Source organism: Aristolochia californica, unplaced genomic scaffold (assembly GCF_029961685.1).
Source record: "Aristolochia californica isolate CCGP_79_NKW_82.1479 unplaced genomic scaffold, dmAriCali1.0.hap1 SCAF_6, whole genome shotgun sequence".
Taxonomy (NCBI): Eukaryota; Viridiplantae; Streptophyta; class Magnoliopsida; order Piperales; family Aristolochiaceae; genus Aristolochia; species Aristolochia californica.
Window position 1 is genome coordinate 44,604,669 of NW_027182257.1, and position 25,361 is coordinate 44,630,029.

The 25,361-nt window shown below is 35.4% G+C and overlaps 3 protein-coding genes across 3 annotated transcripts in view; 1 reads left to right on the plus strand and 2 right to left on the minus strand.

Moving 5' to 3' along the window:
• On the minus strand, positions 1 to 7,238 carry LOC137935505 (uncharacterized). The gene is made up of 6 exons (XM_068780151.1): positions 7,179 to 7,238; positions 7,004 to 7,096; positions 3,257 to 3,418; positions 2,485 to 2,582; positions 1,622 to 1,791; positions 1 to 653 (listed from the first exon to the last, which is right to left on the minus strand). Exons 1-6 carry the CDS (start codon positions 7,236 to 7,238, stop codon positions 388 to 390), a joined length of 849 nt encoding a protein of 282 aa, XP_068636252.1. The 3' UTR covers positions 1 to 387.
• LOC137935506 (uncharacterized) lies at positions 3,328 to 13,736 on the minus strand. Its single transcript, XM_068780152.1, has 7 exons — positions 13,604 to 13,736; positions 10,789 to 11,011; positions 10,540 to 10,697; positions 10,238 to 10,383; positions 7,179 to 7,324; positions 7,004 to 7,096; positions 3,328 to 3,418 (listed from the first exon to the last, which is right to left on the minus strand). The coding sequence occupies exons 1-5, from the start codon at positions 13,734 to 13,736 to the stop codon at positions 7,268 to 7,270; spliced, it is 717 nt and encodes a 238-aa protein (XP_068636253.1). The 3' UTR covers positions 3,328 to 3,418; positions 7,004 to 7,096; positions 7,179 to 7,267.
• The window catches only part of LOC137967140 (DExH-box ATP-dependent RNA helicase DExH3), a 19,415-nt gene continuing 7,770 nt past the window's right edge, over positions 13,717 to 25,361 (plus strand). The window contains exons 1-8 of the mRNA XM_068813591.1: positions 13,717 to 14,018; positions 14,658 to 14,812; positions 14,891 to 14,978; positions 15,080 to 15,310; positions 22,192 to 22,287; positions 23,737 to 23,925; positions 24,029 to 24,188; positions 24,364 to 24,494. Coding sequence (XP_068669692.1) covers positions 13,770 to 14,018; positions 14,658 to 14,812; positions 14,891 to 14,978; positions 15,080 to 15,310; positions 22,192 to 22,287; positions 23,737 to 23,925; positions 24,029 to 24,188; positions 24,364 to 24,494 — 1,299 coding nt within the window. The 5' untranslated portion in view covers positions 13,717 to 13,769. The remainder of the gene's footprint in view (positions 14,019 to 14,657; positions 14,813 to 14,890; positions 14,979 to 15,079; positions 15,311 to 22,191; positions 22,288 to 23,736; positions 23,926 to 24,028; positions 24,189 to 24,363; positions 24,495 to 25,361) is intronic.

The following is a 25,361-nucleotide window of genomic DNA, read 5'->3' on the forward strand; positions in this document are numbered from 1 at the left end:
AACAGATAATACAATTGCCGCAGGCATGTTTCTAATGGTTTACAAAAACTTTGGGTAAGAGAATATTTACAAATGAAGGAAAAATTACGCTAAACCTACTCCTGGAGTTAATTTCAAGTCATGTACATTCAGCTATAAGATGGCTACACTGTCGCCAGTTTCTAGTACCACCTGCACATGCTAATACCACTCTCACTCTTCAGCTGTCTCCTTAAAAAGTTCCTGAGCTGCTTGCAGTGCCATCATCTGAACATTCTCCCGGACCAACCTTAATGCGATCTGCATTTTCAGTTACCCAATCAGCCAACTCTGGAGAAGATGCCCACTCAAGCCAATGCTTCTCTTGTTGATTACCCAATCGCCAGTTTCTAGTACCACCTGAACATGCTAATACCACTCTCTCCCTTCAGCTGTCTCCTTAAAAGTTCCTGAGCTGCTTGCAGTGCCATCATCCGAACATTCTCCCGGAGCAACCTTAATGCGATCTGCATTTTCAGTCACCCAATCAGCCAACTCTGGAGAAGATGCCCACTCAGCCAATGCTTCTCTTGTTGACTGCTCGGTGAATTCTTCCCACTCTCTCTTTGAGAATCTCTTACGACTTGGTGTCTTATGAAAGGTAGAGTAGTAGTCTTGCTTATGGACGGTGGTCTCTGTGGGATAAGCAAGCCACTTTTTTAATCAGAATATCAATAACAAGGCAATGGCCAATGTGAAGACAACTAAAAAAAAAATTGGCAACGTTGATGCACTCATAAATCCACAGTTTCAAGGCGCTCATCAAAGGATAGGCCAGATATCATCCACCATGAGTAAAGCATGCGTAGATTATCTCCACAAGAAAGTTATTTTAAGATGATGCAATCCCTCCAGGTTGAATGGTCTTACTGTGGACAAGCCATGTCTCACTAAACACATGCCAAAAACATATCACTTACCGGATAGCTGTCTATCCATGCAATGAAATTTTAAGGTCCTAATAAGTTATATTTACTAGTACGTTTAATAGGTCCACGATCTATTACTGACTGGTAAGTCTTTCGAACCACAACATGTCTTGGATGCATTAGATATCTCCCCTGAACATGAATATTCTGTACCCACCAAAATGTCTCTGTTATACATGTTAGCATCATTTTGAGGATTTACTTTCTTCATTTTTTCCCCCAGATAATGTCTATTTCTAGTATGTTAACACCATTTTCCAACTCTTTGGAGCACGTATACCTTTCAGAATCTGCAATTTTTATTGCTCTTTTTTTTGTATTTACAATGGGTTTAGGGTCACATCTGAGTAAAACTTCTCTTTGGAGTAAAATAAAAAGAAAGCGTAATACTCAAGCAGGTAGGAAGCGAATGAGGGATTGAATGCTCCCAAGCCTTTCATATGCCCTCCAAATCTTTTGCGAGTTTTACAATTTGCTTTTATTTTAGCTGCTTGCAGCTTTAATAAATTTCACTTCTTCTTAATGGAATAACACCAAAATGGCATACCAAAAAAAGAACAAAATCTATAAGTAAAATTTTAAAACAAATTCTCACAGAATTTTTTATCAAATAAATAATTTCAACAAAAAAGAAGAGCAAAGAATAAAAGCTTGGATGAGCCAAATAGTTGTACCTTTTGAAGGAGAAGACGACCAAAAAACTGAACTCCAGTGGTTCTTCAAAGCAGGCCTTCTAGATCCCATCTTTGGAGATTTATTTAGAAACTTGGTGCGTTTGTGAGTAGCAGACGCTTGGCACGCCCTCTGTTGCCATAGCGTTCTTTTTGCCTGATGAATAAGCTGCCTACAAGAATATAGCTTTCATTTAATAATTTTTTAAGAAGAAACTTCAATGTTTATTTAGATTTTTTCAAAAAAAATGTTTATTTAGCTGAAAATATGCACATAACAACCAAATCTTATACCATTATCCAGGCATCCGTCCTCCCAAATTAGAGCATCTAGAAATAAAAATAATAATATTCATAAATAGAAACAACTATAATGATGATAATGATGATGATAATGATGATGATAACAATAAATAGATTCTAATTTCCTGAGTTGTTGTTGTTATTGTTGTTGTTGTTATTATTGTAGATATTTTGTGAAAAATTATACAATGGGTAATTTGCACACAAGTTTTTTTCTTTTTTACGTTTTGAAATGCGAATGTAACTAATATCAGAATTGACTTATTAACAAATGGGACCAAGTCTGGAAAGTCCAATCATGCCAAGTTATACTGTATTCTGACTGCGCTAACCTAAAAAATTTCATTCACCAGTTCAAATTACAAGGCTATATTTTCACTGATACAGATAACACTAGTTGGGATAAGAGCTTAACAAAAAGTTTCCTTGAATATCTGGAGGTTTTTTCTACATCAACACCATGCTAAAAGTTCCATAGAACAGCAATCACAACAGCATAATGTGCAGCTAAACAGCCCACTACGGTGAAAGCACAAAGAAAAACCGGATTTGAAAAGACTTACATTGATTTTCGACTCCATGACAACTTAGAAGTCATGACAGAGCAGATGACCCAACAAGAAGACAGTGCAAACACTGCTAAAAGAGTATCAAGGGTGCTCTGTAGAAATTTCAACGTCAGAGACTGAACATATTTAACAGATAATTAATATCTACAAGGAATAACTACATCAAGATACCTCACCCTTCTGAACAAGCAAACTCAATCCCACTTGAGAAAAAAGAACACATTAAAGATGAGTAGGATAGTTGATGATCATAACAGGATAGACACACTGTCTACTAGGCCACTCTGCACGGTACATGTCTATGCATGCAAGAATTTAAGGGAGATAAACATGCGTAAGGTGGTCCTAAAAATCTTATAAATGAACTTTTCTACATATACCATTAATGAACATGTTCCAGTTGATTGCGAACTGTTTCGCTTACATGACCTGCTCTCTTTTTTTATCTGGAAGTATTATCACCAAATATTGGCATACTTTTGAAGATGAAATACACGTAAGGAAAGACATATTAGTACATTGAACAGAATATAGGTGACAGGATCTAAACAAAATCAAGAGCAATTATATCTAGTCAAATTTTTTATTAGTCTTCTTCCAATGACACGGTGCTTAAGAAAAAACAACATTAGTTTTCTACCAATATTACTGTGATTATAAGAAAAAAAATTCAAAAAAATCCAACTTACCAGCATATTCCCCATAACAATTTTATTAAAAAAAAAGAGTAATAAGAAGATTAGCAAGATAGAGGGAGAAGAAATACCTGGAAGAAAAATACTGTTGCAATGACTCGCAGTGTCCACTTAACAAAATGAGCAATACCAACATCCACTGTTCCATCTTCTACAAGAACAAATTTTCGAACAATCCAATACCCAAGCGCAGCTCCTGCTAGAAAGATGCCTACCAATAGAAACACAGAGACCTGTATGGAAAGAAAAGAAAAATAATTAACTAAATAATTTGGCATCCTAAAAAATACTCTTTACGCTTTATTTATAAAGAACTCCTTGGTATTAGAATTTTTACAGTCAAGTACTATGAGAATTAGCATTCCAAGGGATTAAGCATAGGTGTTCAAAATCATCCATAAACAGATCACGTCATACAAGGACTATCTGCAATGTTAAAAATGGTTAGGATCATGTGGTCTAGGGCGTCGGCGCACTGATTACTTCCTCAGCTTCGATTTAAATATGGAAAGATTACTTCAAACCTCACCTGCGCCCGCAATAAAAAACAACAAAATACCACAAAAAGAGTGCAGTCATAGTCTTAGACATTATCACCAGACATTCCCAGAGATGGAGGATATATTAGCTATCTGTTATGGCATCAAAACATGAAAGTACACATCCAACAGTAATGACCATCCTGTCACCACTGAATTGCATCGCTGCAACCGTAGTATATAAATTATAGTAAATCGTTCACATTTGACAAATGATTATTTTCTCTTTTGGATAGTGAATGAGAATTTTATTTAAGACAAAGGAATTGAGAGAATGTCACTGAAGCTCCCAAATATAGATGAATAAACTACAACCCCCTCCTTTCTTTCAACAATCTATAAACCATCTAGATTTACTTCAAGCAATATAAGGATCATAACTATATATATAACTTGAGGAACGGCATGCCAATGCAAAGTGAAACATCAGAAAGAAGGAAAAGGCACTCCAACATACAACAATGGGTTAGACATCACGATACTAATATACCGTGAGAACAGCCAACAATACATATTTATTACAATTTGTCAACAACTGCTTCTGCATGGACATCATGTGCTAGCACAGGACTCATAAAATATAAGAACCCTACCCTCAAGAATTGATACATTATAGATTAACATAAGTAGGAATATCTTCCTAAAATTATTAGCCAATTAATATATAGTTGTCAAAGCTGACTGTAGGTTTGGGAAAATTTACCAAGTTATTCCAACTGCACAATTATAAAAATCCATGTCAGTCATTGATAGGGAATCCCAGACCTTTAGGATTTCACAGCACTTTCCTTTTTTTTTTTTTTAAATGATTTCTCCAAACTTTTAGAAGAGAAAAGATCAAATTAGGGGAGCTTAAACCCCTGTGTGTGCATTGGATGCAGGAAAAAAATTAAAGGTATCCCCAAAAAAAAAAAACAAAAAAAAATACAAAAGTAAACTATTTGATGAGGAATCCAACTTCTCCCCATTGTCAGTTCACATCATATTTAATTGAATTTTGATGAAGAATGGGTACGAAAAAATTTTACATGACTCTCACATCAAGAAGTCTCACAAGAGCCAGAATTAATATGGTGGAGTCTGAGAGAAGTCTCATGGGAATGAGGCCTCATAGAAGAGTTTCAGTTAAAGGTGTTTTAGTTACTTTAGTCGTCCATTTATGTTTAGTTGTTTAATTATTCTAGGATTTATCTTTTAGAGTTCGACTTAGGGTGTAACTGGGACAAAGGTAGTTTAATGGTAATCGGATTCTACTTGTTTCCTTTATTATAAATAGAGTCTCCTTGTACTCAAATTAAAACAAGTTAGTAAAGTATTTCTCTTTTCCATAAATACAATATGGTATCAGAGCGGGTTCTGTGAGTTGACTTGGTCAGCCCACAGAGATAATGTGATCCTTTTTCTGATTTATAATCTCTACTAGTTTAGGTTCAATTCTACCTTTTTTCTCCCTTTCCTGTCCTAGTACTCGTTGTTTCCTTGGTGTTCACACCTCCATACTAAACTTTTCATATTGCAAATAATATATTGATAGACAGATGTTTGAATCTACTTTCTAACATAAAAAGAATTTTGGCAATCAGAGTTCTTTACAAAAATTAATTAATATTTGAAGCAGAAGAGGTTCGAACAGCAATAGAAAACTTCAATTTTTAAGACGTTTTATACCATCAAGAACAAGACTTTAAATGGGGAATTATATATCAACAGAAATTTTTGTAAGCCTACTTTCTAACCTATCAAACCAATTTTCAATCTGAAATTTCTAGAAAGACATATCAATATCGGAAGAGTTAATGGTCATGCTGATCAAAGAAGAAAGACTACTCAGTTTGGCTAGATTGAAAAGTCCGAAATCTACTAGATTCTTTCTCTAAAAAAAATTATATTTCTTGAAAAAATATAATACTTGAATGAAATATATCAAAGACTAATTTCAGAAGGAGCAACTTTCATGTCAATCTGATCTATATGTAAGGAGATATTCCCATTAAAGTCAGCAAGGGTCATGCTATAAAAGGAAGCAAATCAAGCGAGCATAACAGATTCAAGGAGAAAGATTTTTATGTCAAATTGGGTATCGGATTAAAGTTCTTTGAATTTAGTTTCTTGAACAATAAATCAATTGTGAATTTGATCTATATTTTGGAAGATACCGACATCAGAAGTACCAAAACTCAATTCTATAAAAAATCTCTCCTTTTCCTATTTTCTCTCTTATTACCTCTCCATGCATTGACATGAATTGAATTTCCTTTTCTCCTCGAGTCCTAGTTTTTTAGGTAAATTTCTCTTCTAATTAGGGAGTTGTGCCAAACTTAAGCACTCCATGATGTGCTCGTTCAAGGTATGTGATATCATGCTTGGATGTTATTTTCAATTTTTTGCGTTTCTGCTACTTGGTTGTGTATCTTTGGCATAGTCATCTCCAAAAATAATGCTCACCCCCCGAAAATTTCCTTTAAGGTCATACTTGTTATTTTTGTGTCAATTTTTTTTGTCTTTTATCTCCCTCTTGAGAAATGCTTAATGTGAGGTCCTACTTGGTCAAATCTATTCAAATCAGATTCCTTTTAATTTTATAATCATAGTATTCATTGCCCCTTCCTTTCATCCCCACAGTATCCCTTTTATCAGTTACCTTTCTCTTACCGTCATTTTTTTTCTTTTTTACTCTCGTTTACCTTTTTGGGCCAACCTCTTGTGTGTTTTTCCTTTTGAAGCATGCAACCCTAAGGGCATTGTTGGTGTATATCCTATTCTGTCTTTTTCCTTTTGAAGCATGCAACCCTAAGGGCATTGTAGTCATTATAAACACCTTCACACAACTATGAATATAGCCTCAAGACATGGGGTAGAGCATTCAAACCTCTTCCTATTGGCTCAAATTCATTCATACACCTCTCTCTGTTTTCCTCTTCCTTTTCTCCCTTGGTTTCTTCTCTCCTCTCTCCCAAGAGCTAGAATTCCTCTCTTCTCTCCTTCCCTTGAGATCTCTTGTGTTTATGTCTTGTCCCTAGAAATCAACACATCTCTAATCAAATTCCGACACAGGTGAATCAAAGTAAGCCTCCTCTTTAATGTGAGCAACCTCGCTATTCCACTTCAAACTAAAATAGTGACACACTTTTTTTGTTACAGCACGTAAAAATAAAAGTAACAAGACTCATATCAGGGTACTAACAGCCAAGACTCGTGACTTCCTAGTTCTGAATGACTTCTCTAGGTTGCAAACACCCACCCCACAGGCCAAAAAGAGAAAGAAGAAAGAGGACTTACTGGATTATACATATCTTCACTCAGTCCAAACCTCACTAGAATGGAGTTGACCAGCATTGAGAAGTATTGTACGAGAAAAGACCCAGCACCAATCTAAAAAAAACAGTAGTTAGGAGCAAAAATCAAGCATAAAAATGAACAATAGTTGTGTACAATAGAACTGGATAAAGCATACCGCGGATCCATAGACGGTAAGGTAAAAGATATTTTTTCTGCCAGTTGGCAATAACTTCATGCCCCGTTTGGAAATGAGAAACAAAGAGTTTATGAGATCCCCGAACGACATGTTGAGTTCCACATAGCACAATGACCATTTTCTAACTTTGAGAGAAATAACAGTTAAGAGTCAGTTATATGCACAGCAAATATTAAGGAAAAAGTGAAATAAAAAAACAAGCATTCACCATCAAGCAAAGAAACAAATATCCAATAATCTTCCTATCTCTTGGCAGCATATTCTTTGAGCTGCTAATAATTTTCTTTCTAAATGAAAATGAGAATATTATAGAGAAGAGAAGCGCCAAGGGGCAGGAGGACAATAAGCTAACTACATAGAAGCAAAGAAACTACAACCAAATAAAACAAAAAGAATGTGTCCAATACACATGCAACTGAAAAATCAAACAGCCAGAAGAATGAAATCCCCCCACAACAAGGCATTGTTGGAGAATCCCATCCCTTATGAGGGCATCAGCCAAGGAATTGGCCCCTTGGAATCCCCACAAGATGATCCGCATGAACATAATCTCAATAAAGTATTAAAGGGGCTGTTAGGGTTGAATGCGAGAAACATAATTGATGATGAATGGCAAAACACCCTACACCATGAGTGGTTCGAAGAAAGAAAAAGTACAAAGCCTAATGCCCTTAAGGATAGCTCTTAAATCCGCGTCAGCAGACTCAGTATGCCTAAAGGGAAAAAAAAAGACAAGCACAATCCTTCCACCATTATTGCAGATCACCATCTCCACCAAAAGACCCTAAGTTTCCTTTTGAACTTCCATAAAAAACTAACATGATCCAACCATCACGAGAAGGTAACAACTTATGGACTTCCCCCATCAAGCGAACTGCTAATAGTTCTTTCTGGTTCTTCAGCCAAAATGGTGTTTACTGGCAACCTTTTGCTGTGGTAACACCATCCCTCATGTATACCCAGGCTTTCAGTTGGCCCTATCCAGCATCTCTGAAAATTACTTTGTGATTGTTTACCACAAAGTTCACCACTCTCCCAAAAAATAATAAGAACAACAGCAACATAAATAATGATAATAATAGCAAAAAAAAAAGTAAAAAATCAATATGTTTTTTAAATAAAATATCTTTTTTTCTAAAAGAAGAATAAGAAGAAAGTGGTAATGTTGTTAAGGACAAGGAAAGCCCTAGAGAGCCAAAACAATACACCACATATCCAAATTGGTGGAATAATTTCAAGAGATAGGCTTAAAATATGTGATAAAAAATAAATAAAAAATCAGCATCATTTAAAAAAAAAAAAAAAAAAAATGTTCAAAAGTAAACTAAGAATGCTTTAATTCTGTTAAAGTTAGGTCCAAATTCATCCCAAAATAACTAGCTAAAATTAGTAAGCCTTTTTCCAGAATAAATAACCACAGAATTTGTCCTAACTTTGATTTATGGGGTCCAAACCTAAACAAACAGACAATATGAGCAAGAAACAAAGACAAATAAGCAGGGTATAAAATAAGTGATGCACATACTAGACATACCAGAACAAGCAACCTACTCTGATGTCATGTTAAAATTGGATCCCCTTTAGCAAAAGAGGAGCCCACTTTAGCACTCAATAATAAATGTTGTATCATAAATGCTGTTAGTAATTTTCCCTTTCTTTCCATTTTCTAATCTTTTTCTATAAAATAAAATTTATCTGCCAATAGGGAAAAAAAAAGAAAATAAAAAATCCATGTCCATCCCAAAATGATTAGCAAATTTAAGAGCTCTTTTCCCGACTCGCATAGGGTTTTTTATGTTTGTAATCTATGTAGGATTATTGCCCACTAACAAGTCTTTAATATATCAGCTCTAACATGTTCGTGAGATTATTGCCCACTAACAAGTCTTTAATATATCAGCTCTAACTTGTTCGTGAATGAGTCAACTGACCATATTCAGGAGACATTCCCTCATGATAGAATGACAATTCAACAGACAGCAAGAACAGAAAAATAGGAACTTAAGTCAGGCCTCGGAAGCTAAAAATTTCAAAAGTAGCTGATCTCAAAATGAGCATATGAGCTAAAACCATATGAAACAAATTCAATAGAACTTAAAATAGTTAGAGGCCAAAGATATATAACAAAAATTCTTTCTACTTTATGGGTTTGAAATACAAAATTAAGTGGGCATTGAGAAGAATATAATTCATAAAATTATCTGATATGGACCTAGCACATTTAAAGGAGGACTGGTAGTGCTTGATGAGAAGCACTTGTTGTTGGTGTTATAGGAACAACAAGTAATAAAGAACACAAATTTAGATGGATACCGGTGAAGAAAATTTGGAGAACAGCATATTAGACAGAATATTCTAGGCTCTAAGACAGGAGTATTTCTGTAGCTGACCTCAATAATAAGGATAAGGCTTTGATGATGACGATGATACTATTACAAAAACTAGTATAATTTTTTATAAAAAAAATTCACATGATTTCAAATTGAATATTGGAAATCAAAGATGGAAGACATTTTTTGGAGGTATATGGTGTCCACTTTGTTTTGAGAAAGTACAGGCAGCCCATTTTATATCCTTGAGGCAGTCTTTGAGATAATCAATGGGGTTTTATTAAGAGATCAAGAAATCTCATAGTTTTTAGAGATAATCTTGAAGCCCAATAACCCTCTAATCACTTTTGCTATAGAGTTTCAGATTTGCCTCTCTTCCGGAGCTTCCTGGCAAGAACAACAGATCAGGAATATTTTTGTTGTTTTCCATTTTAGGGAAAAAAATAAAAGAGGAATAAGTTGAATGAGCAACTTTGACATTTCAAATATTCTCGTCATCCAAATGTCATCGCTTCCATATACAAGCAGTAAAGAGGACACATGCCCAGAGACTAAACCTGTCTCTTTGCCATCTCGAATGAGAAAACGCAACAGCAGATTCCATACAACATGGACTAATTCCAGGGCAGTGACTTGAAAAAGATCCATCAAAAAGAGCATTAAAATATCAATAGCCGAAAAGAAGAAGACAAAAGGTTGTAACAATACCTGAAACAATAGGATTAGGACAACAAGGACAATACCAAGAGCGATTGAACTGCTATAGTAAAACGGTACCCAATGGCTGACAATGGGAGCCAGTAGTAGCAAAACAAACCCAAAACCAAGGAAAAGAATACGCCATTGTTGACACTCTAGAATTCAAAAGCAATACCAACATTAGTCAGGGAAAAAATTAAAAAGATAAAAACAAACCAAATAAAAGTTAAAAGCTACAGAAAATCCATATATTGGCTGTAAATGTGCAAATGCAGAAACCATGACAATAACCTCAAGATCATCAATACAACCTTCATGAAGAGATATTGTGACAGAGCCAGATGCTCCATCAGTGAACCTGACATCAATGTATCTATCCTCATAAGGTGACATAATACTGCTCCATTGCCCCTTCTGTATGGCCTTCCACTCATCTTTTGCACACTTACATAAGCCAAGAGATGCATTCCTGCAAAATTTCCCCACATTCAATGGTAGATACCTGATTAATGGTATTAGTAGAAGTACTATATAGTATTCACTCAAGATCATTTCCTTACCGATGGACACAAACCGCAATTTTGCCATGTAACCTGCTAGGTATTACTGCCGATGGTACCAATGTAACTCGAAATGAATTAGCAAATCGATCTACTTTTAGCCTGGACATGCCAGCAACTCGTACACGCTCACATGATATAACATCTTTGGTGCTGTAGGCAGACAAATGTTCAACAAGAGGCAGTGGGTGGAAGTGTAAAACTGGGTTACTCGTATCTATATCTGCAGGCCAGTACATTTAAAATTTAGTACTGTAGAAGCAAGCATAATTGTACTAAAAGATAATACTTGACTAACACCACAATGTTAGCATAAAAATAAACTTTTTGATAACAATCAACCAATATAGGACAGCTATTTCCAAACAAAATAAAAGATATATCTCCACAATTTACATAAAGAAGCTTAAACCACCAACAATGAGCAACCACTAGCTTAACCCCAAAAAATGCCAATGATAATTATCTTTCCTCCCAAACTGCTCTATGCACAACACATACCAAGACATACAAAACAAAAAGGTAAACTGACTATATCGCACCTCACATTGCAACCCCGAGACTGATTAGAAACCAAACCTTAAAAAACATGAGAGAAAGAGAAACTAAATTACTTACCTACACCGTACAAGATGCAAAGTGAAAAATACACTAGCAAGACAACAGGATAAGGGACCTTAAAGTTATACCTGATAAGCATAGTAGTGTTCACGTTTTGAGTTTTGATATGGCAACAATCGCTGTTTCAAAAGATTCTACGATCCAAAAGCCATGTTATGAATATTCAAACTTCGCTTATAATCCAAAAGCCATGTCTACGTCAATCGACACTGATCTATCAACATAATGTTGTATACATTTAAAACATAGAACCAGAATACAAAATCTATCTGAAGATAGCAGACTCTTGAGTGAAGTGCATGCGCCTTGAACCGAGTAAGCCTGATGCCTATAACAGATGTGGTTAGAATTTTCGCGCTGATATCTCAAACAAAAAAACCCAGAAAACCTGAATACTCCGATAGTTGTTCAAGCTCACGTCTAAACTTCACCAACCTCAACAGCTACCGCGTAGTAGATGAGCAACAGACAGACAAAACGAAAAAGAACAAGAGATAAAACAAAGGAAGTCGAGCAGTTTTAGCACCCTTGACCGAACTCAAAATCTCATTTGTTCTTCCTATGGAGTTTTTCGTACAGTAAGACTGATATAAATGAAAGGAACGGGAAAGAAAGAAGAAAGTACCTTTGTACGTGATCTGCTCACCCCACGAAAGGTTGAAACTGAGGGCAAGAGAAAAAAGCGTGAGAATAAAACAAGGGAAAGGAATACGAGACGCGGGAGAGAAGATGGCCATCTCTGTTTCAACGAAATAGAGAGAGAACGCTGGACGCCAAAGTGAAAAACAGAACGATACGAGTTTCGTATTTTTCTTGAGGGTTTTTTTTACTTCGGGGAAACGAAACCCCGCTTGTAAGTCGGTTTAAGAGTATTTGCTGAATACAGTCCTCGGTTTAAATTAAATTCCAAATTTAACCATTAGTATCATGTAATTTTAAATGCGTGCTTATAATCAAACCTCTTACTTCTTGGCCACAGTCAAAATTAATAAATTGTTCTTTTTAATCAATTTATTTATTAAAATTTTTATTTCTTTATTTATTTTATTAATTTATAAGAAATAGTATAATAAATTAATTATAATATTTATGCCAATAAAAAAATGTTTATGCAAAACATGTTTAGATTTAAGAGAGGTAAGTGATTAATGATCGGTTTGATGTATTGGATTTTTTCTATCGATTACTTTTCTAGTGATATAAAATTAATGTTTCCATCAACTTAAACTTTGTTAGGTATAAAATTAATTCAGCCAAAGTTTTATTTTACAGTAAAATCGACATGAACATCAAAATATTTTTATATTTGATATTTTTAGCTCTATTTTCTTATTTTTCGAATACAGGGCCATTAAACGTATATATATATATATTAAACTTACAAGCTATTTAATAACATATTCATAATGAAATAATAACTAAAAAGATTATCGATGATAGAACCATCACATATGAATAACTAGGAAGATTATCGAAGATTGGGGTCTCACCTCCCACTTGTTTTGTTGGTTATTTTTAGCACGAATAAATAAATGAATTTGTTTTAAATTTTAATTCATTATTATTTTAATGAAATTGATTGTTATTTCCGAATAATTAAAACTCTAATGGGCAATGTCTAAATACATGTTATATTTATGCAACAACAAATTTAGAAAATACTCAATTTGATTTCATATATTTATCGAACAAATGACTTCTAGCCATGATTAAAGTACATCTCGACTAAATTTGTTCTTAAGTACATACATGAGTTATCGACGGATTAGTCTATTTTATTTCTAATCCACTTATCATCTCCTTTAAGATGCAAATAATATTAGCAAAAGGCAAGTGCTTATTTGATGTAAGTACCATCTTGTAAACTCTAAATAAATGTTGACATATTTAATAATATCAAATTAATACCTATATTAACAACGAATAATAGTTAAAACATTACATGCTAAATATGTTATTTGGTGATCTCATTTAATAAATTATGTACAAGTAAAAGGCAATTTGTTACATATCTAAAAGACTTTTTGCTTTGTTTTAGTTTATAATTGGGTAACAATTCTATGTCGTTTAAAAATCAGAAAAAAGTCCTGAGATCGTGTTGTGTATATTTTGACCATTGGTAATTTCAATTAAGTTATATTTTAGGGAGTAAAATTAAATTTATTATATTTTGAGGGAGTAAGCGTAAACATACTTGATTTGTTTCCGGCCTTCACTACTGACCGTACATTTGCTTCCCGCGGCACGCGAGCATATGAGTTCAGAGACATCAGTTTACAAAACCTAGCGAACTCCCGAGGACGGGTCCTCTCGGCTTCGGAAGTCATTTTGGCGGGAGCGGTGCAAGCTGAGAGTTCCAAATGCATTTCGGGTTAGGGTTTGTTCTAAGAATCGGAAAAACCACGATGGCGCTTCCAGTTCGAAGATCACCGAGTTATCGGGGCTGTATTTCCATCTTTCAACGGTTTTGGTTTTTGACTTGCGAGTATACTGGAGGTGGCAGAGCAGTTGGGCAGAGTAATTCTGCCATTGGAAGGCGAAGTTTTTGCAGTTACGCTGTCGAGCAGTTTTCGGACGATGAATATGAATGTGAATTCGAGAGTCAGCAGGTTCCAATTTTCTCCCTTGGTTTATTTATTTTTATTTTAACGTACTGTAACTCGATATTTTGTTAAGTACGTGACACTCTATAGTTAGGCGCGCAGAATTGGACGGCAAATAATAATAATAATAATAATTATTATTATTAATTTTTTTTCACTGGATGGATTCTGATATCTTCGATAATAAAACGTGATATTTTGTATATATTTTTTTTTCATAATTTCCTGTTTAACTTCGATTCAAATGCCACGCGACAATCCTAATCATTTAAAATCTTCTAAAAGTGGACACCATTTTGTTCACCAATTAGATGGATTAATTCAATTTGAGCTGTCTTCTTTTAAAATGCAGTACTTCTTTCAGCCATGCAAAGCTCGATTCAGATGTAGCATTATTGTTATTTCTCAATTATCAATTCGAACTAGATTTCCTTCGAAGGGCCTTCAGTTGTGCATGACATTAAAAATCACAAATAAGTGATATCTACCTGGGTTATGTTGTGGTTTCATGACGTTCCTTTATTGCTGCTCAGAATGTTTTGGAGTTGTCAACAGTTAAAGTCCATGCTTTTGTTAGTTTTCATTTAAAGTATTTCTATCAAACATTGGTTCTATTTGTAGCCCTAAATAGAATCGTGATGGCAGGCATCTTCATCAGTTGCCAATATTGACGAATGGAGGTGGAAGCTCAGCTTGCTTTTACGTAATGAAGAAGAACATGAAATAATTTCACGAGATAAAAGAGACCGACGTGACTATGAGCAAATCTCTAATCTTGCCAAAGGGATGGGCCTTTACAGGTATCTGAAAAGTGATAACACGTAGTTTAAACCTTAACTTGCACATTTAACATTATAGTTAATATATATGTTGCCCAGTGAACTGTACGGGAAAGTGGTGGTCGCAAGTAAAGTTCCTCTGCCCAATTATAGACCTGATCTCGATGATAAGCGTCCACAAAGAGAGGTACTGTTTGTAGGAAATGAAATCAATAGAAACCTTCTGTCCATTTTTTATTCATCTGACCAATTACAATACTCTTTTTTATTATTAATTTTTTTTCGCAGGTTGTGATTCCTCTTAGTTTGCAAAGGCGAGTTGAAGGCCTACTTCAAGAACACCTGGATAGGATGCAATTGATCTCTGGAAAGGTTGAGAATGTAGATAATGCAGGTGTAAGTCAGACTGAAATTGCAACCTTGGAAGAAGACCAAGATTTTTTGCTAGATGAATCAGTTATGGAAAGGATTCTACAGAGAAAGAGCATCCGAATGAGGAATTTGCAGAGGTCTTGGCAGGTATTATTGTCCTTTTTTCTCTGCAAACGAATAACATTGTTGCTAGCTGATACTCAATAGCTCCAGCAGTAGATCAAATTTTAAGAATATGCTTGTCCTTGCATATTTCTTTCCTTAATATTTAATGTTCTTGTCTTGGTTTCCGAGCCACCAGAAACTGGCTGTTGACCTTTCTAGATTGCTCCTAAATATGTGCAATGCAGTCTTATTTCTCATAATAAAACCTGAGTTTTGTTCTGCTTTATTGGAACCTTAGGACTTCACATTTTGATACTCAAAGTAGAAGTGAGAAAAGAGAAGGAAGTGTGAATTTGTAGTGCTGCGTGAAGTTGGAGACGAGGAAGTGTGAGAAGCGGGAAGAACGAAAGAGAGAAGAGGGAAGAACAAAAGAAAGAACAGAGAAGAAATAGGGGTGCCCATTTCCCCCATTTATCTGATTTTCTGTTTACCGTTTGTTAAACAGTATGGAAATGGGATAAAAAATAAGTTTACTGTTTATTAAATGGAACAAAATTGGGTAATGACTAGTCCATATCTGATTATTGATTATTTGTCTAACTCTAAGGAGATAAAAGTAATTTCTATTGTATTAAATGTACAACTTGGAAGATAGGATTCAGAGTTTCCTCATGACATGAAGAAGATTGTTAAAATACCAGCACAGGGGTATTTTGGTCATTTCACACATTTTCCACATTACATTTTTGTCTTATAGTATAGCTATTAGACAGACAATGTTTTACTTTATCACTAGCTCAATTTCCATTCAATTTAGACATGTATTTTAGGAGTAATGTGTTTTTGAGTATAGAGGGGCATTTTTGTTATTTTGTAAAATTTCACTTAAAACCCTGATTATAAAAGAGGAGGACGTGCCTTTCTGTGATTATAGAGTTGGCCCAGGTAGGTTTACCAAAAATTTCCCAGCATTTATCAGAAATATGATTAGTCTTACCACAATGAACACATTTTTCGGCCACAGCCACAGGTAGAGGAAGAGCAACCTCTACTTCTATTTTTACCACCACGAAACTGACCATCAAGCTTACTAGTAGAAGACTGAAGGTTAAGAGCTGCTGCGTTTGAGAGAGCTCTACCTGAAAAACAACTACACCTTTAGCTCAAAGAACTTTGTTAAAGGCTTGCTCAAGGGTGGTCACATCCTCATTTGCCAACAACTGGACTCGAATAACATCATACTCAGGCCCCAAACCATCCCAAAAAAGGGGCTACTTGAATCTAATTGTCTTTCATACGAATGTCTTCAACATTCGTAGTAAAAAGATAGAATGTACTTATCTCCTGTAGTACCCTCTTCATCTCAGTGAAATAATTTGTCACTGATCTACCCTCACACATCATATTAAAAGATTTCACATATAACTCATAGATCGTTGACAAATTACTTTCTTGAGGCAAAATGTAAGCCAATGTAGTCCACATTGCCTTAGTAGTATTGCAACTCAAAATCTGGACTCCATATTGTTGACCAACCAGGTCATTACTAAATTATCTTTTTTTTTTGAGTAAAAAGGTGTATATTTAGAAAAAGAGAAGGGAAAGAGTACAATACCTGGCTAAAAAGGACCTTCTTCCACAACAAGATGTTGGAGGGAAACGCCTAATTTAGCCTGAATATCAGCTAGATGATTAGCAAATCTTCCTATGTATTTCCAATTACAATGCAATTGAGAAAATAAATTACAGATATCATCAAATAGATCCCAATGCCACCAAGGAGGTGTAGAGAACTTTCACACCAGTTGATAACGACCTTGGAATCTTCTTCAATGCAAATAGGGCCCACTAGCCATTGCTTGAAAGGTTTTAAACCATTATACAACCCAACAGTAGTTTGAGTCAGATACTTCAATTGGCCCAACATAAGAAAAATGAAGATTTCCATTTTCGTCATGGATAACCCCTCCAAATCCGGCAGGCCCAGGGCAGCAAAATGCGCTTCCGTCAAAATTTAATTTGAAATGTCCCACCGGAGGTGGGGACCAAGTTTCCATAACCGGGGGGCGGGATGGGTAAGACATTTTAACTACAAGTCACCAATTTCCACGAAAGTTGGAGCCCTTTAAATTTTGAAATTCTTTCTGCATGAGTATCCACGAGGAAATTTGTCCCACAATTCTATTAATCAAAATGTTTTTTTGGAAGAGATTTTCTGTTAAATTTTCGGTTATTTCTGTCTTTCCATAAGGCCCAGATGATGTGACCAACGCAGCATGAGATAAGTAATTTTTCAAGCTTAGGAAGTTGTGCTCTAGTAATAGTGAGGATTGTGGATGAGAGATTTTGAGAGGGGATTACTAAATTATCTTATGCCACCCAATCTTCAATAATAGGCATTGGGGGATCATCTGTTATATATTTTGCCATTATTTTGGCCTTCAAATACATCAAAATTGATTTGGACCAGTTTACATAATTCCATCTATTCAACTGGATCGTAGTTATCCGAATAGGCTGAGAGAATTTCACATCTGAGCTCTCAGCAGTCCTCTGGACAACAACTTGTGTGTTGGAATCAACCATTAAATATCACAAACACTACAATTCAGTACACTAGAGCGTCAATCAACCAAAGGGAAACACTTTTCCCAAATTTCTATGCTTGTATAGTCAAGTGAGGCCCATACTAAATTCAATTAGGGCAATTTAACACCCAATTCACTCAATTTCAAACCAATAGTGATCAATTTCAACAATTAAGACCATAAATCGATGAAAGAATGACTTATTTGAAAGAAACCAGGATGATGCAGGTTATATGGATAATGACGCAAATATTGGGTTGATGGCGTAGGCAAATTTGAGGAATTTCCTCCAATTGGGATCATCAAAACCTCTAAATCCCAACAATCAATCAAGTAGAAGCATTAATCATTAACTAATAGACTAAGACAGGTAGACAAAGGGAAAAATTGGAATTTTTACCCGACCAGTCTATAAATATGGGAAAATCCTTCAAGGAGATTGCTGAAAATGGTAAGAAGGTCCATAAAATTGAAAGAAATCTGTCCAAGACTTGCATTGATGCTTTGATACCATGAAAAAATGTGATTTGGGGAGAAAATAGAGGAGAAAAAGTGGCCTCGATGAACAAAAGCCGTGCCATTTTTTAAAAAAAGAAGCCTTGCTACCTTGGAGACAGTGCCAGAAAGGCATGTCCTCTTTTTTTATAATCAGGGTTTTAAGTGAATTTTTACAAAAGGACAAAAATGACTACATCAAAATTGAAGTGTTTGATGTATTCTTAAAATTTTTCAATGAAATAAAGAATTAGTTTGGAGTCTGTGTTCATGTGCTTTGTACTGACAATGGTTTAGAATATCTTAATCATAAATTTTTATTATTTTGTGTTTCTTGTAGTATTACCCATCAAACATTGTGCTCTTATACACCACAACAAAATAAGGTGGCTGAACATAAAAACAAACATCTCTTTGAGGTTACAAAGACATTATTATTGCATATGAATGTTCCTAAATTTTTTTAGGGAGATGCAATTTTAGCTTCATGCTACTTGATTAATCGTATGCCTGTATCTGTTTTGAGTGGTAAAATTTCTCTTCATGTTTTAAAGCCAAATTGTAAATTGTTTGATGTGGTTCCTCGTGTTTTTGGATGTACTTGTTTTATTCATGTGTTTGGAACTTTAGTTGCTAAGTTGTCACCTCGGTCTGTTATATGTGTTTTTTCTCAGATATTCCCGTTGACAAAAAGGGTACAAATGTTATGATCCTATTTGATGAAAGACATATGTGTCAGTTGATGTATTTTTTTTTTACACACTCCATATTTTCATCCTCTATTGAGTTTCCCGTCTCACCTGAGTTTCCTTCAAACAGTCCTGTTCCTGTAGCAGTTTTGGATGTACCAGCTTCATTGAGTTCTTCATTGCTTCTTTGTGTTTATTGTCGTCATTCTCGTGCTTTTGTAGTGCCTCCAACAGTTACCTTTGAAGAGCTCACTTCTCATGATCTACTAGCTTCTTCATTGCCTGTAGATCTTGTGGTCTCTGATTTGGACTTGCCTATTAGTCTATGAAAAGGTAAACAATCTTGTATTTCTCATCCGATATCCAAATATGTGTCTTTTGATTTTTTGTCCCCATCCTTTAAGTCTTTTGCTATGTCATTGTCTACTTCCCATATACCTCATTCTCATTCAGTGTAGGAAGCTTTGCACTCTCCAGAATGGACACAAACTATGGATGATGAAATGAGTGCTTTGGTGTCTAGAGGACACAAACTATGGATGATGAAATGAGTGCTTTGGTGTCTAGAGGAACATGGCGTCTATGTGATCCACCTGCAGGAGTAGCTATTGTGGGGTGTCGTTGGGTTTATACTATCAAATATAATGCTGATGGCTCTATTGAATCGTATAAAGTTCGGCTGGTGGCAAAGGGGTATACACAAACTTTTAGAGTTGATGTCTTTGAGACATTCTCTCCTGTGGCCCGACTTACTTCGGTACATATCTTAATATCTGTGGCTGTTAATAAGGGTTGACCTCTTTTTCAACTTAATGTGAATAATGCTTTTCTATGTGTTGATCTACATGAGGAAGTGTAAATGGAGCAACCTTCTGGGTATGTTACTTAGGGGGAGACATGAAAGGTGTGTAAGCTACAACAGGTTATCTATGGTCTTAATAGAGTCCACTTGGTTTGAAAATTTTAGTGATGTGGTACTGCATTTTGGGTTTTATCGGAGCTATTGTGATCATTTTATGTTCCTACTTAAAAGGAAGATTGGAATGGTGGTTTTGCTTGTCTATGTACTGGTGATGATCTTGATGGTATTACAAAAGTTAAACAATATCTGGCCACACATTTTTAGACAAAGGATTTGGGTTATTTTAAGCACTTCCTTGACATTGAAGTTGCTCATAGCAAGTGAGGTGTTGTTCTTTCTTAGTGAAAATATATATTGGATATGTTATAGGAGTATGGTTTATTAGGTACTAAACCCATAGACACCCCATGAAAGTTAATCATAATCTACATGACACCTAGGGTCCTACACTCAAGGATAAAACTCAATGCCAACAATTAGTAGGTAAATTGATCCATGCTACAGTTTTTTTTTTCTTTTTTGAAAAAGATGTATTAATAAAAGAGAGAAAAACAAAATTTACAAAATTTGGGGGAGCAAATCCCTTATAACCAGCGATTGTAGGTTAGCTCCCTGCCTAGCAAGCACAGTTATCTGACTGGATATCTCATTTGTTGTGAGAGTTATGACCCAATTTATGGAAAATTCCTAGAAAGTCCATTTAGAAGTTGCTTAGAGGAATTTAAAATACTTGAAAGGTGCACTTGGAAAAAGGTTTTCTATATACTCAAAATGGGAAAATTGATGTACTTGGGTATTCATATGCCGATTATGTTGGGTGTAAGATGGATAAACGTTCTACGTCAGGCTACTGTTGTTTTGTTGGAGGCAACCTGGTAAGCTGGAAAAGTACGAAGCAAACAGTTGTGGCTAGGTCTAGTGCAGAGGTCAAGTTTCGAGCAATGACTCACATAGTGAGTTTATGTGGATAAAGTCCATTCTTCTTGAATTTGGCTTTACGTTACTTGACCCTATGGTTATGAATTGTGATAGCCAGACAACCATTTTTATTGCCAGCATCCCTGTATTCCATGAGAGAATGAAACATATAGAGGTTAATTGCCACTTCATTAGAGATGCGGTTATGCAAGGAAAGGTGATAACTCATGTAAAATCATCAAACCGGTTAGGAGATATATTTACCAAGCCTTTGGGAAGACGTGAAGTTGGGTTCATCAGTGACAAGTTGGGATTGTTTGATATCTACTCTCCAGCTTGAGGGGGAGTGATACAATTGTCAGAGCTAGGTGGTTCCGGTCTACCTGGGTTAGGTTCCGTCCATCCCTGGTCCACTGATGGGTTAGGTACTTGGCTTTCCGCACTTAACAAACCAGTCTAGGGGTATTTTGGTCATTTTCCACATTACATCTTTGTCTTATAGTGTAACTATTAGATAGATAATGTTTTACTTTATCACTGGTTCAATTTCCATTCAATTTAGACATGTATTTTAGGAGTTATGTGTTTTTGAGTATTGAGGGGCATTTTTGTCCTTTTATAAGATTTCACTTAAAACCCTGATTATAAAAGAGGAGGACATGCCTTTTTGGCACTGTCTCCAAGGCAGCAAGGCTGCTGTTCATCCTTGCCACTTTTTCTTTTCTTTTCTCCTTTATTTTCTCCCCAAATCACATATTTTTCAAAGATAATCTTTTTTTTGTTTTTGTTTAAGGATGATGTATTTTTTAAGAATATTGTGATGTGTATGCTGTTATATGATGTTTTTATAGGTCTTTTGGTATTATGAAATGATCTCATGCTTTCCTTTTAATTTATAAGAACTTTATAGATTATAACTAATTTTCTTAATTTTCCATTTATTTACCTGTTTATCCGTTTATCTGATTGTTAATCAGGTGAATAAATGGAAATAGAATACTCTTATTTTTAATAAGATGGAACGGTAATGGAATAACTTACTCCAGATACTATTTATACCCCTAAGAAGAGAGGATAATTCTTGCAATTTCTAGCTGACAGGGACTTTTGACTTCATCTTTCTTCTCTCTTACAGAGTAACAAAATGAGAACCAACATTTCTCATGGTGTTTCCTTTTGAAAGACTTGATTTTAAAGGCTTTAGTATTTAAGTCGTGCCAGTATTTTAAAACTTAGGTGCTCAAGTTGAGTTGGCTTTGGTGGCAGTAATCCCTCAAGAATTTATTGTGTGTATCAATACACTATCCAGTTTTTTGTCAATATTACTCGTACTACTGTTGTTGTCTCTAATTGATGGACCTTTATTTGCAGGAGTCTCCAGAGGGCATGAAGTTGCTTGATTTCAGGAAATCATTGCCTGCTTACAAGGAGAAGGAGAGGTTGCTCTCCGCTATTGCACGAAATCAGGTTTTGCTTTGGAGCTGATATCCGCCCTTTAATGGGAAATTTCAGCGAGTATGTTTAGCAACATATTTTTTTGACAAATAACGTTTGAAAAAAATCCATACTCTCGTAATGTGCTGAATGAAGTAAAATTCATGTTCAGAAACACTTAAAACTTCATCTGCAAAATCTTAAGAGAAAGGAAAAAAAGTCATACTACTTTAGTTTCAGATAAAAACTACTCTTTGTTTCAATCTTAAATATCTTCGTGTATATTTTTAGGGCCGCTCGGTAGGGGCACTGTTAATGTAGCAAGTCAGGGTAATAATTGTTGTCCTCTTTTTCTCTCTTAGGTTTTATTGAGTGATTGTTTTAGTTCTTGCTTATCTTTATTTATTTAGAATTATAACGTTGGTTTATGTAATAGATAGAGGTGGGTTTATGTTTTTTTGTAATTATTCACCTGATTTAATATAAATGAAAGCTGAGCTGTCAGGCCTGACCTCCAATAGCCGCTCCTCCTTGTGTGTGGCAACTCTATTCCCTCGCCTCTTGCTTTCTTCTCTCTCTTATTCTAATCCTATATATGCAACTTCACAGGCACAAGATTGATCCAACCTCACTCAAACCAAACCTGAGCCACTTATCTCAATCAACCTCAATCTGAACCATAATGTTTGGGTTTGTTGTAGTTGTGGTTGCCGGATTAATTATTGGGTCAGCTTTGGGTTGACTAGCTGGACCAGACTTAACCTGTATATGTCCCTTTACAGAAGAAAGAAAAGAAAATTTTTGAGGAGGAGATTGAAGCCAAGTTTTTTTCTATACATAGCATTTTGTTAGTAAATATGTAATCTACAATATTCATGCACCTGTAAGGATAATTTCAATAATTATATTTGTCTCAAACTTAGCTTAGAAGTTCCCTAAAAAAAGCACCGATTTTATAGGTCTAAACCTTTATATATATATATTTATTTATCTGTATTGTCCCTATTAATATTTGTGTTGGGTTTGGTCAAACCTTACAGAAGACAGGTTTGACCAAAGCCTAGCCTCCCCTCCTTACAGTTCTGCTGTTTTTGGCACATTGGAATCATTGCATGATAGTGGGGGAAAAAAAAACTTTGGACATGCCTTTGCTGTCTGAATTTTAGTTGATGGGTTTCTTATATAATGCTATCTGTCTTACACTTGCATTATACATATGTCATTGAATTTGTGTTATTGTGTAATCTATGCCACCAGGGGCTGTTCCCAATGAGTAATCTGCCATTCTCCTCTCTTTTTCTCATCCTTCCTGTTTAATACTCTGTTGTTGTGAATTGTTTGGGGATTTGTTAGACAAATGCTATGCTGTGTTTTACAGATATCAACCTTTTCATGCACAGAAATTTCAATGTTACATTTTTGGATTTTGATAAATTTTGGGAAAAATTTCAAACCAATGTTGGGTTAAATTTCTGATGATAGGTTGTAGTGATTTCTGGTGAGACCGGCTGCGGAAAAACTACTCAACTGCCTCAATATATATTAGAATCTGAGGTAGAGTCTGGACGTGGAGCCTTCTGTAGCATCATCTGTACACAGCCTCGAAGAATATCTGCTATGGCTGTTGCAGAAAGAGTTTCAACAGAAAGAGGGGAGCCTCTTGGTGAATCTGTAAGCACTCATCTGTAGTTTTTCATTACTTATCTTCTGTTCTTCAAAAATTTCAAGAACCCTCTTTTTCTAGCTTCCATGCAATATAAGCCTTTTCTGCTAGGTTGGTTACAAAGTTCGATTAGAAGGAATGAAAGGAAAAAACACACATCTGCTTTTTTGTACCAGCGGTATTTTGCTAAGAAGGTTGTTGACAGACCGGAACCTGAATGGTATAACCCATGTCTTCGTTGATGAAATTCATGAACGCGGAATGAATGAAGGTGTGAATTTTTAACTCTTATAATTTTTTTTGCTGCAATGATAGCAAAAATTAATTGCCCTGATTCTAATAGTTTATATCTGCATCTTTTTGTTATCCACTTGCAAATATCTGATGTTCAAATGTTTTTTGAAGGCTAGGATTTTGCTGATTTGGCTGAATTTCATGTACTTCAGATTTCTTATTAATTATATTGAAGGATCTTCTCCCTCGTCGACGGGATCTCAGGTTGATTCTAATGAGTGCCACTCTGAATGCTGAGTTGTTTTCAAAATTTTTTGGAGGGGCCCCCACAATCCATATTCCGGTAATCTCTCTCTCCTTCTCTCTTTGAGAAAAAAAAGGGCGCTTTCATAACAAGCCCAAAGGCAGATTTCCACAATAGAAGAGGGCAATCCTATACAATTAGGGATTGGAGGGAAACCTCCTCTTTGCTAAGGGAGTCAGGCCATTAGCTGATCTAAAACATGGGACCAGCTAAGGGAGTCAGGCCATTAGCTGATCTAAAACATGGGACCAACTAATTACATCATCAACAAGATCCAAAATTTCATATAACAAACTCCTCAATCTCCAGGGGGAGGTTAGCTTTCTTCTTGCTACACCGATGATAATTACCAGTGAATTACCTTCCACAACAAGCTGACCTTGGATCTATGTTTGAAAATTGTCAAGCCATTTACTAAAGCTGAAAGCCCATAAAAGGTGGAATCAACAACTCCCAAAGGGCCTAAGAAGGAAAGAAGGATATCTCCACTAGAAGATTGAAAAAGTCCCATAAAGCCCACCGCCCTGGGTTCTCAAAAGAGCTTCCATTAAAATTGAGCTTGATACATCCTTTGGGCGAAGGAGACCATTGCTGCAAAGTGGTGTGCTTAGGGTCAATTTTTTTTTGCAATTATCTCATATTCTGCCTCACATAGCCTCCATCAAACTACTTGAACTCCTTAAGGCCACACACCCAGTAAAATCCATCACTTTTGAAAGATCAATAGGGCAAATTCTTAAAGAAAAATTTAAAATTTAAATTCCATTGTTTGTGAGTCTAATGAATCATCAGACAAAGCATATCAGTTTTTATTTATTTATTTTTATGAAACATACATGGGTTGCTCATAAAAAGCATCTTGTTGAAGAGTGGAGTTGCTTTTCAACTAAAGTTGCTCTTTGTGCT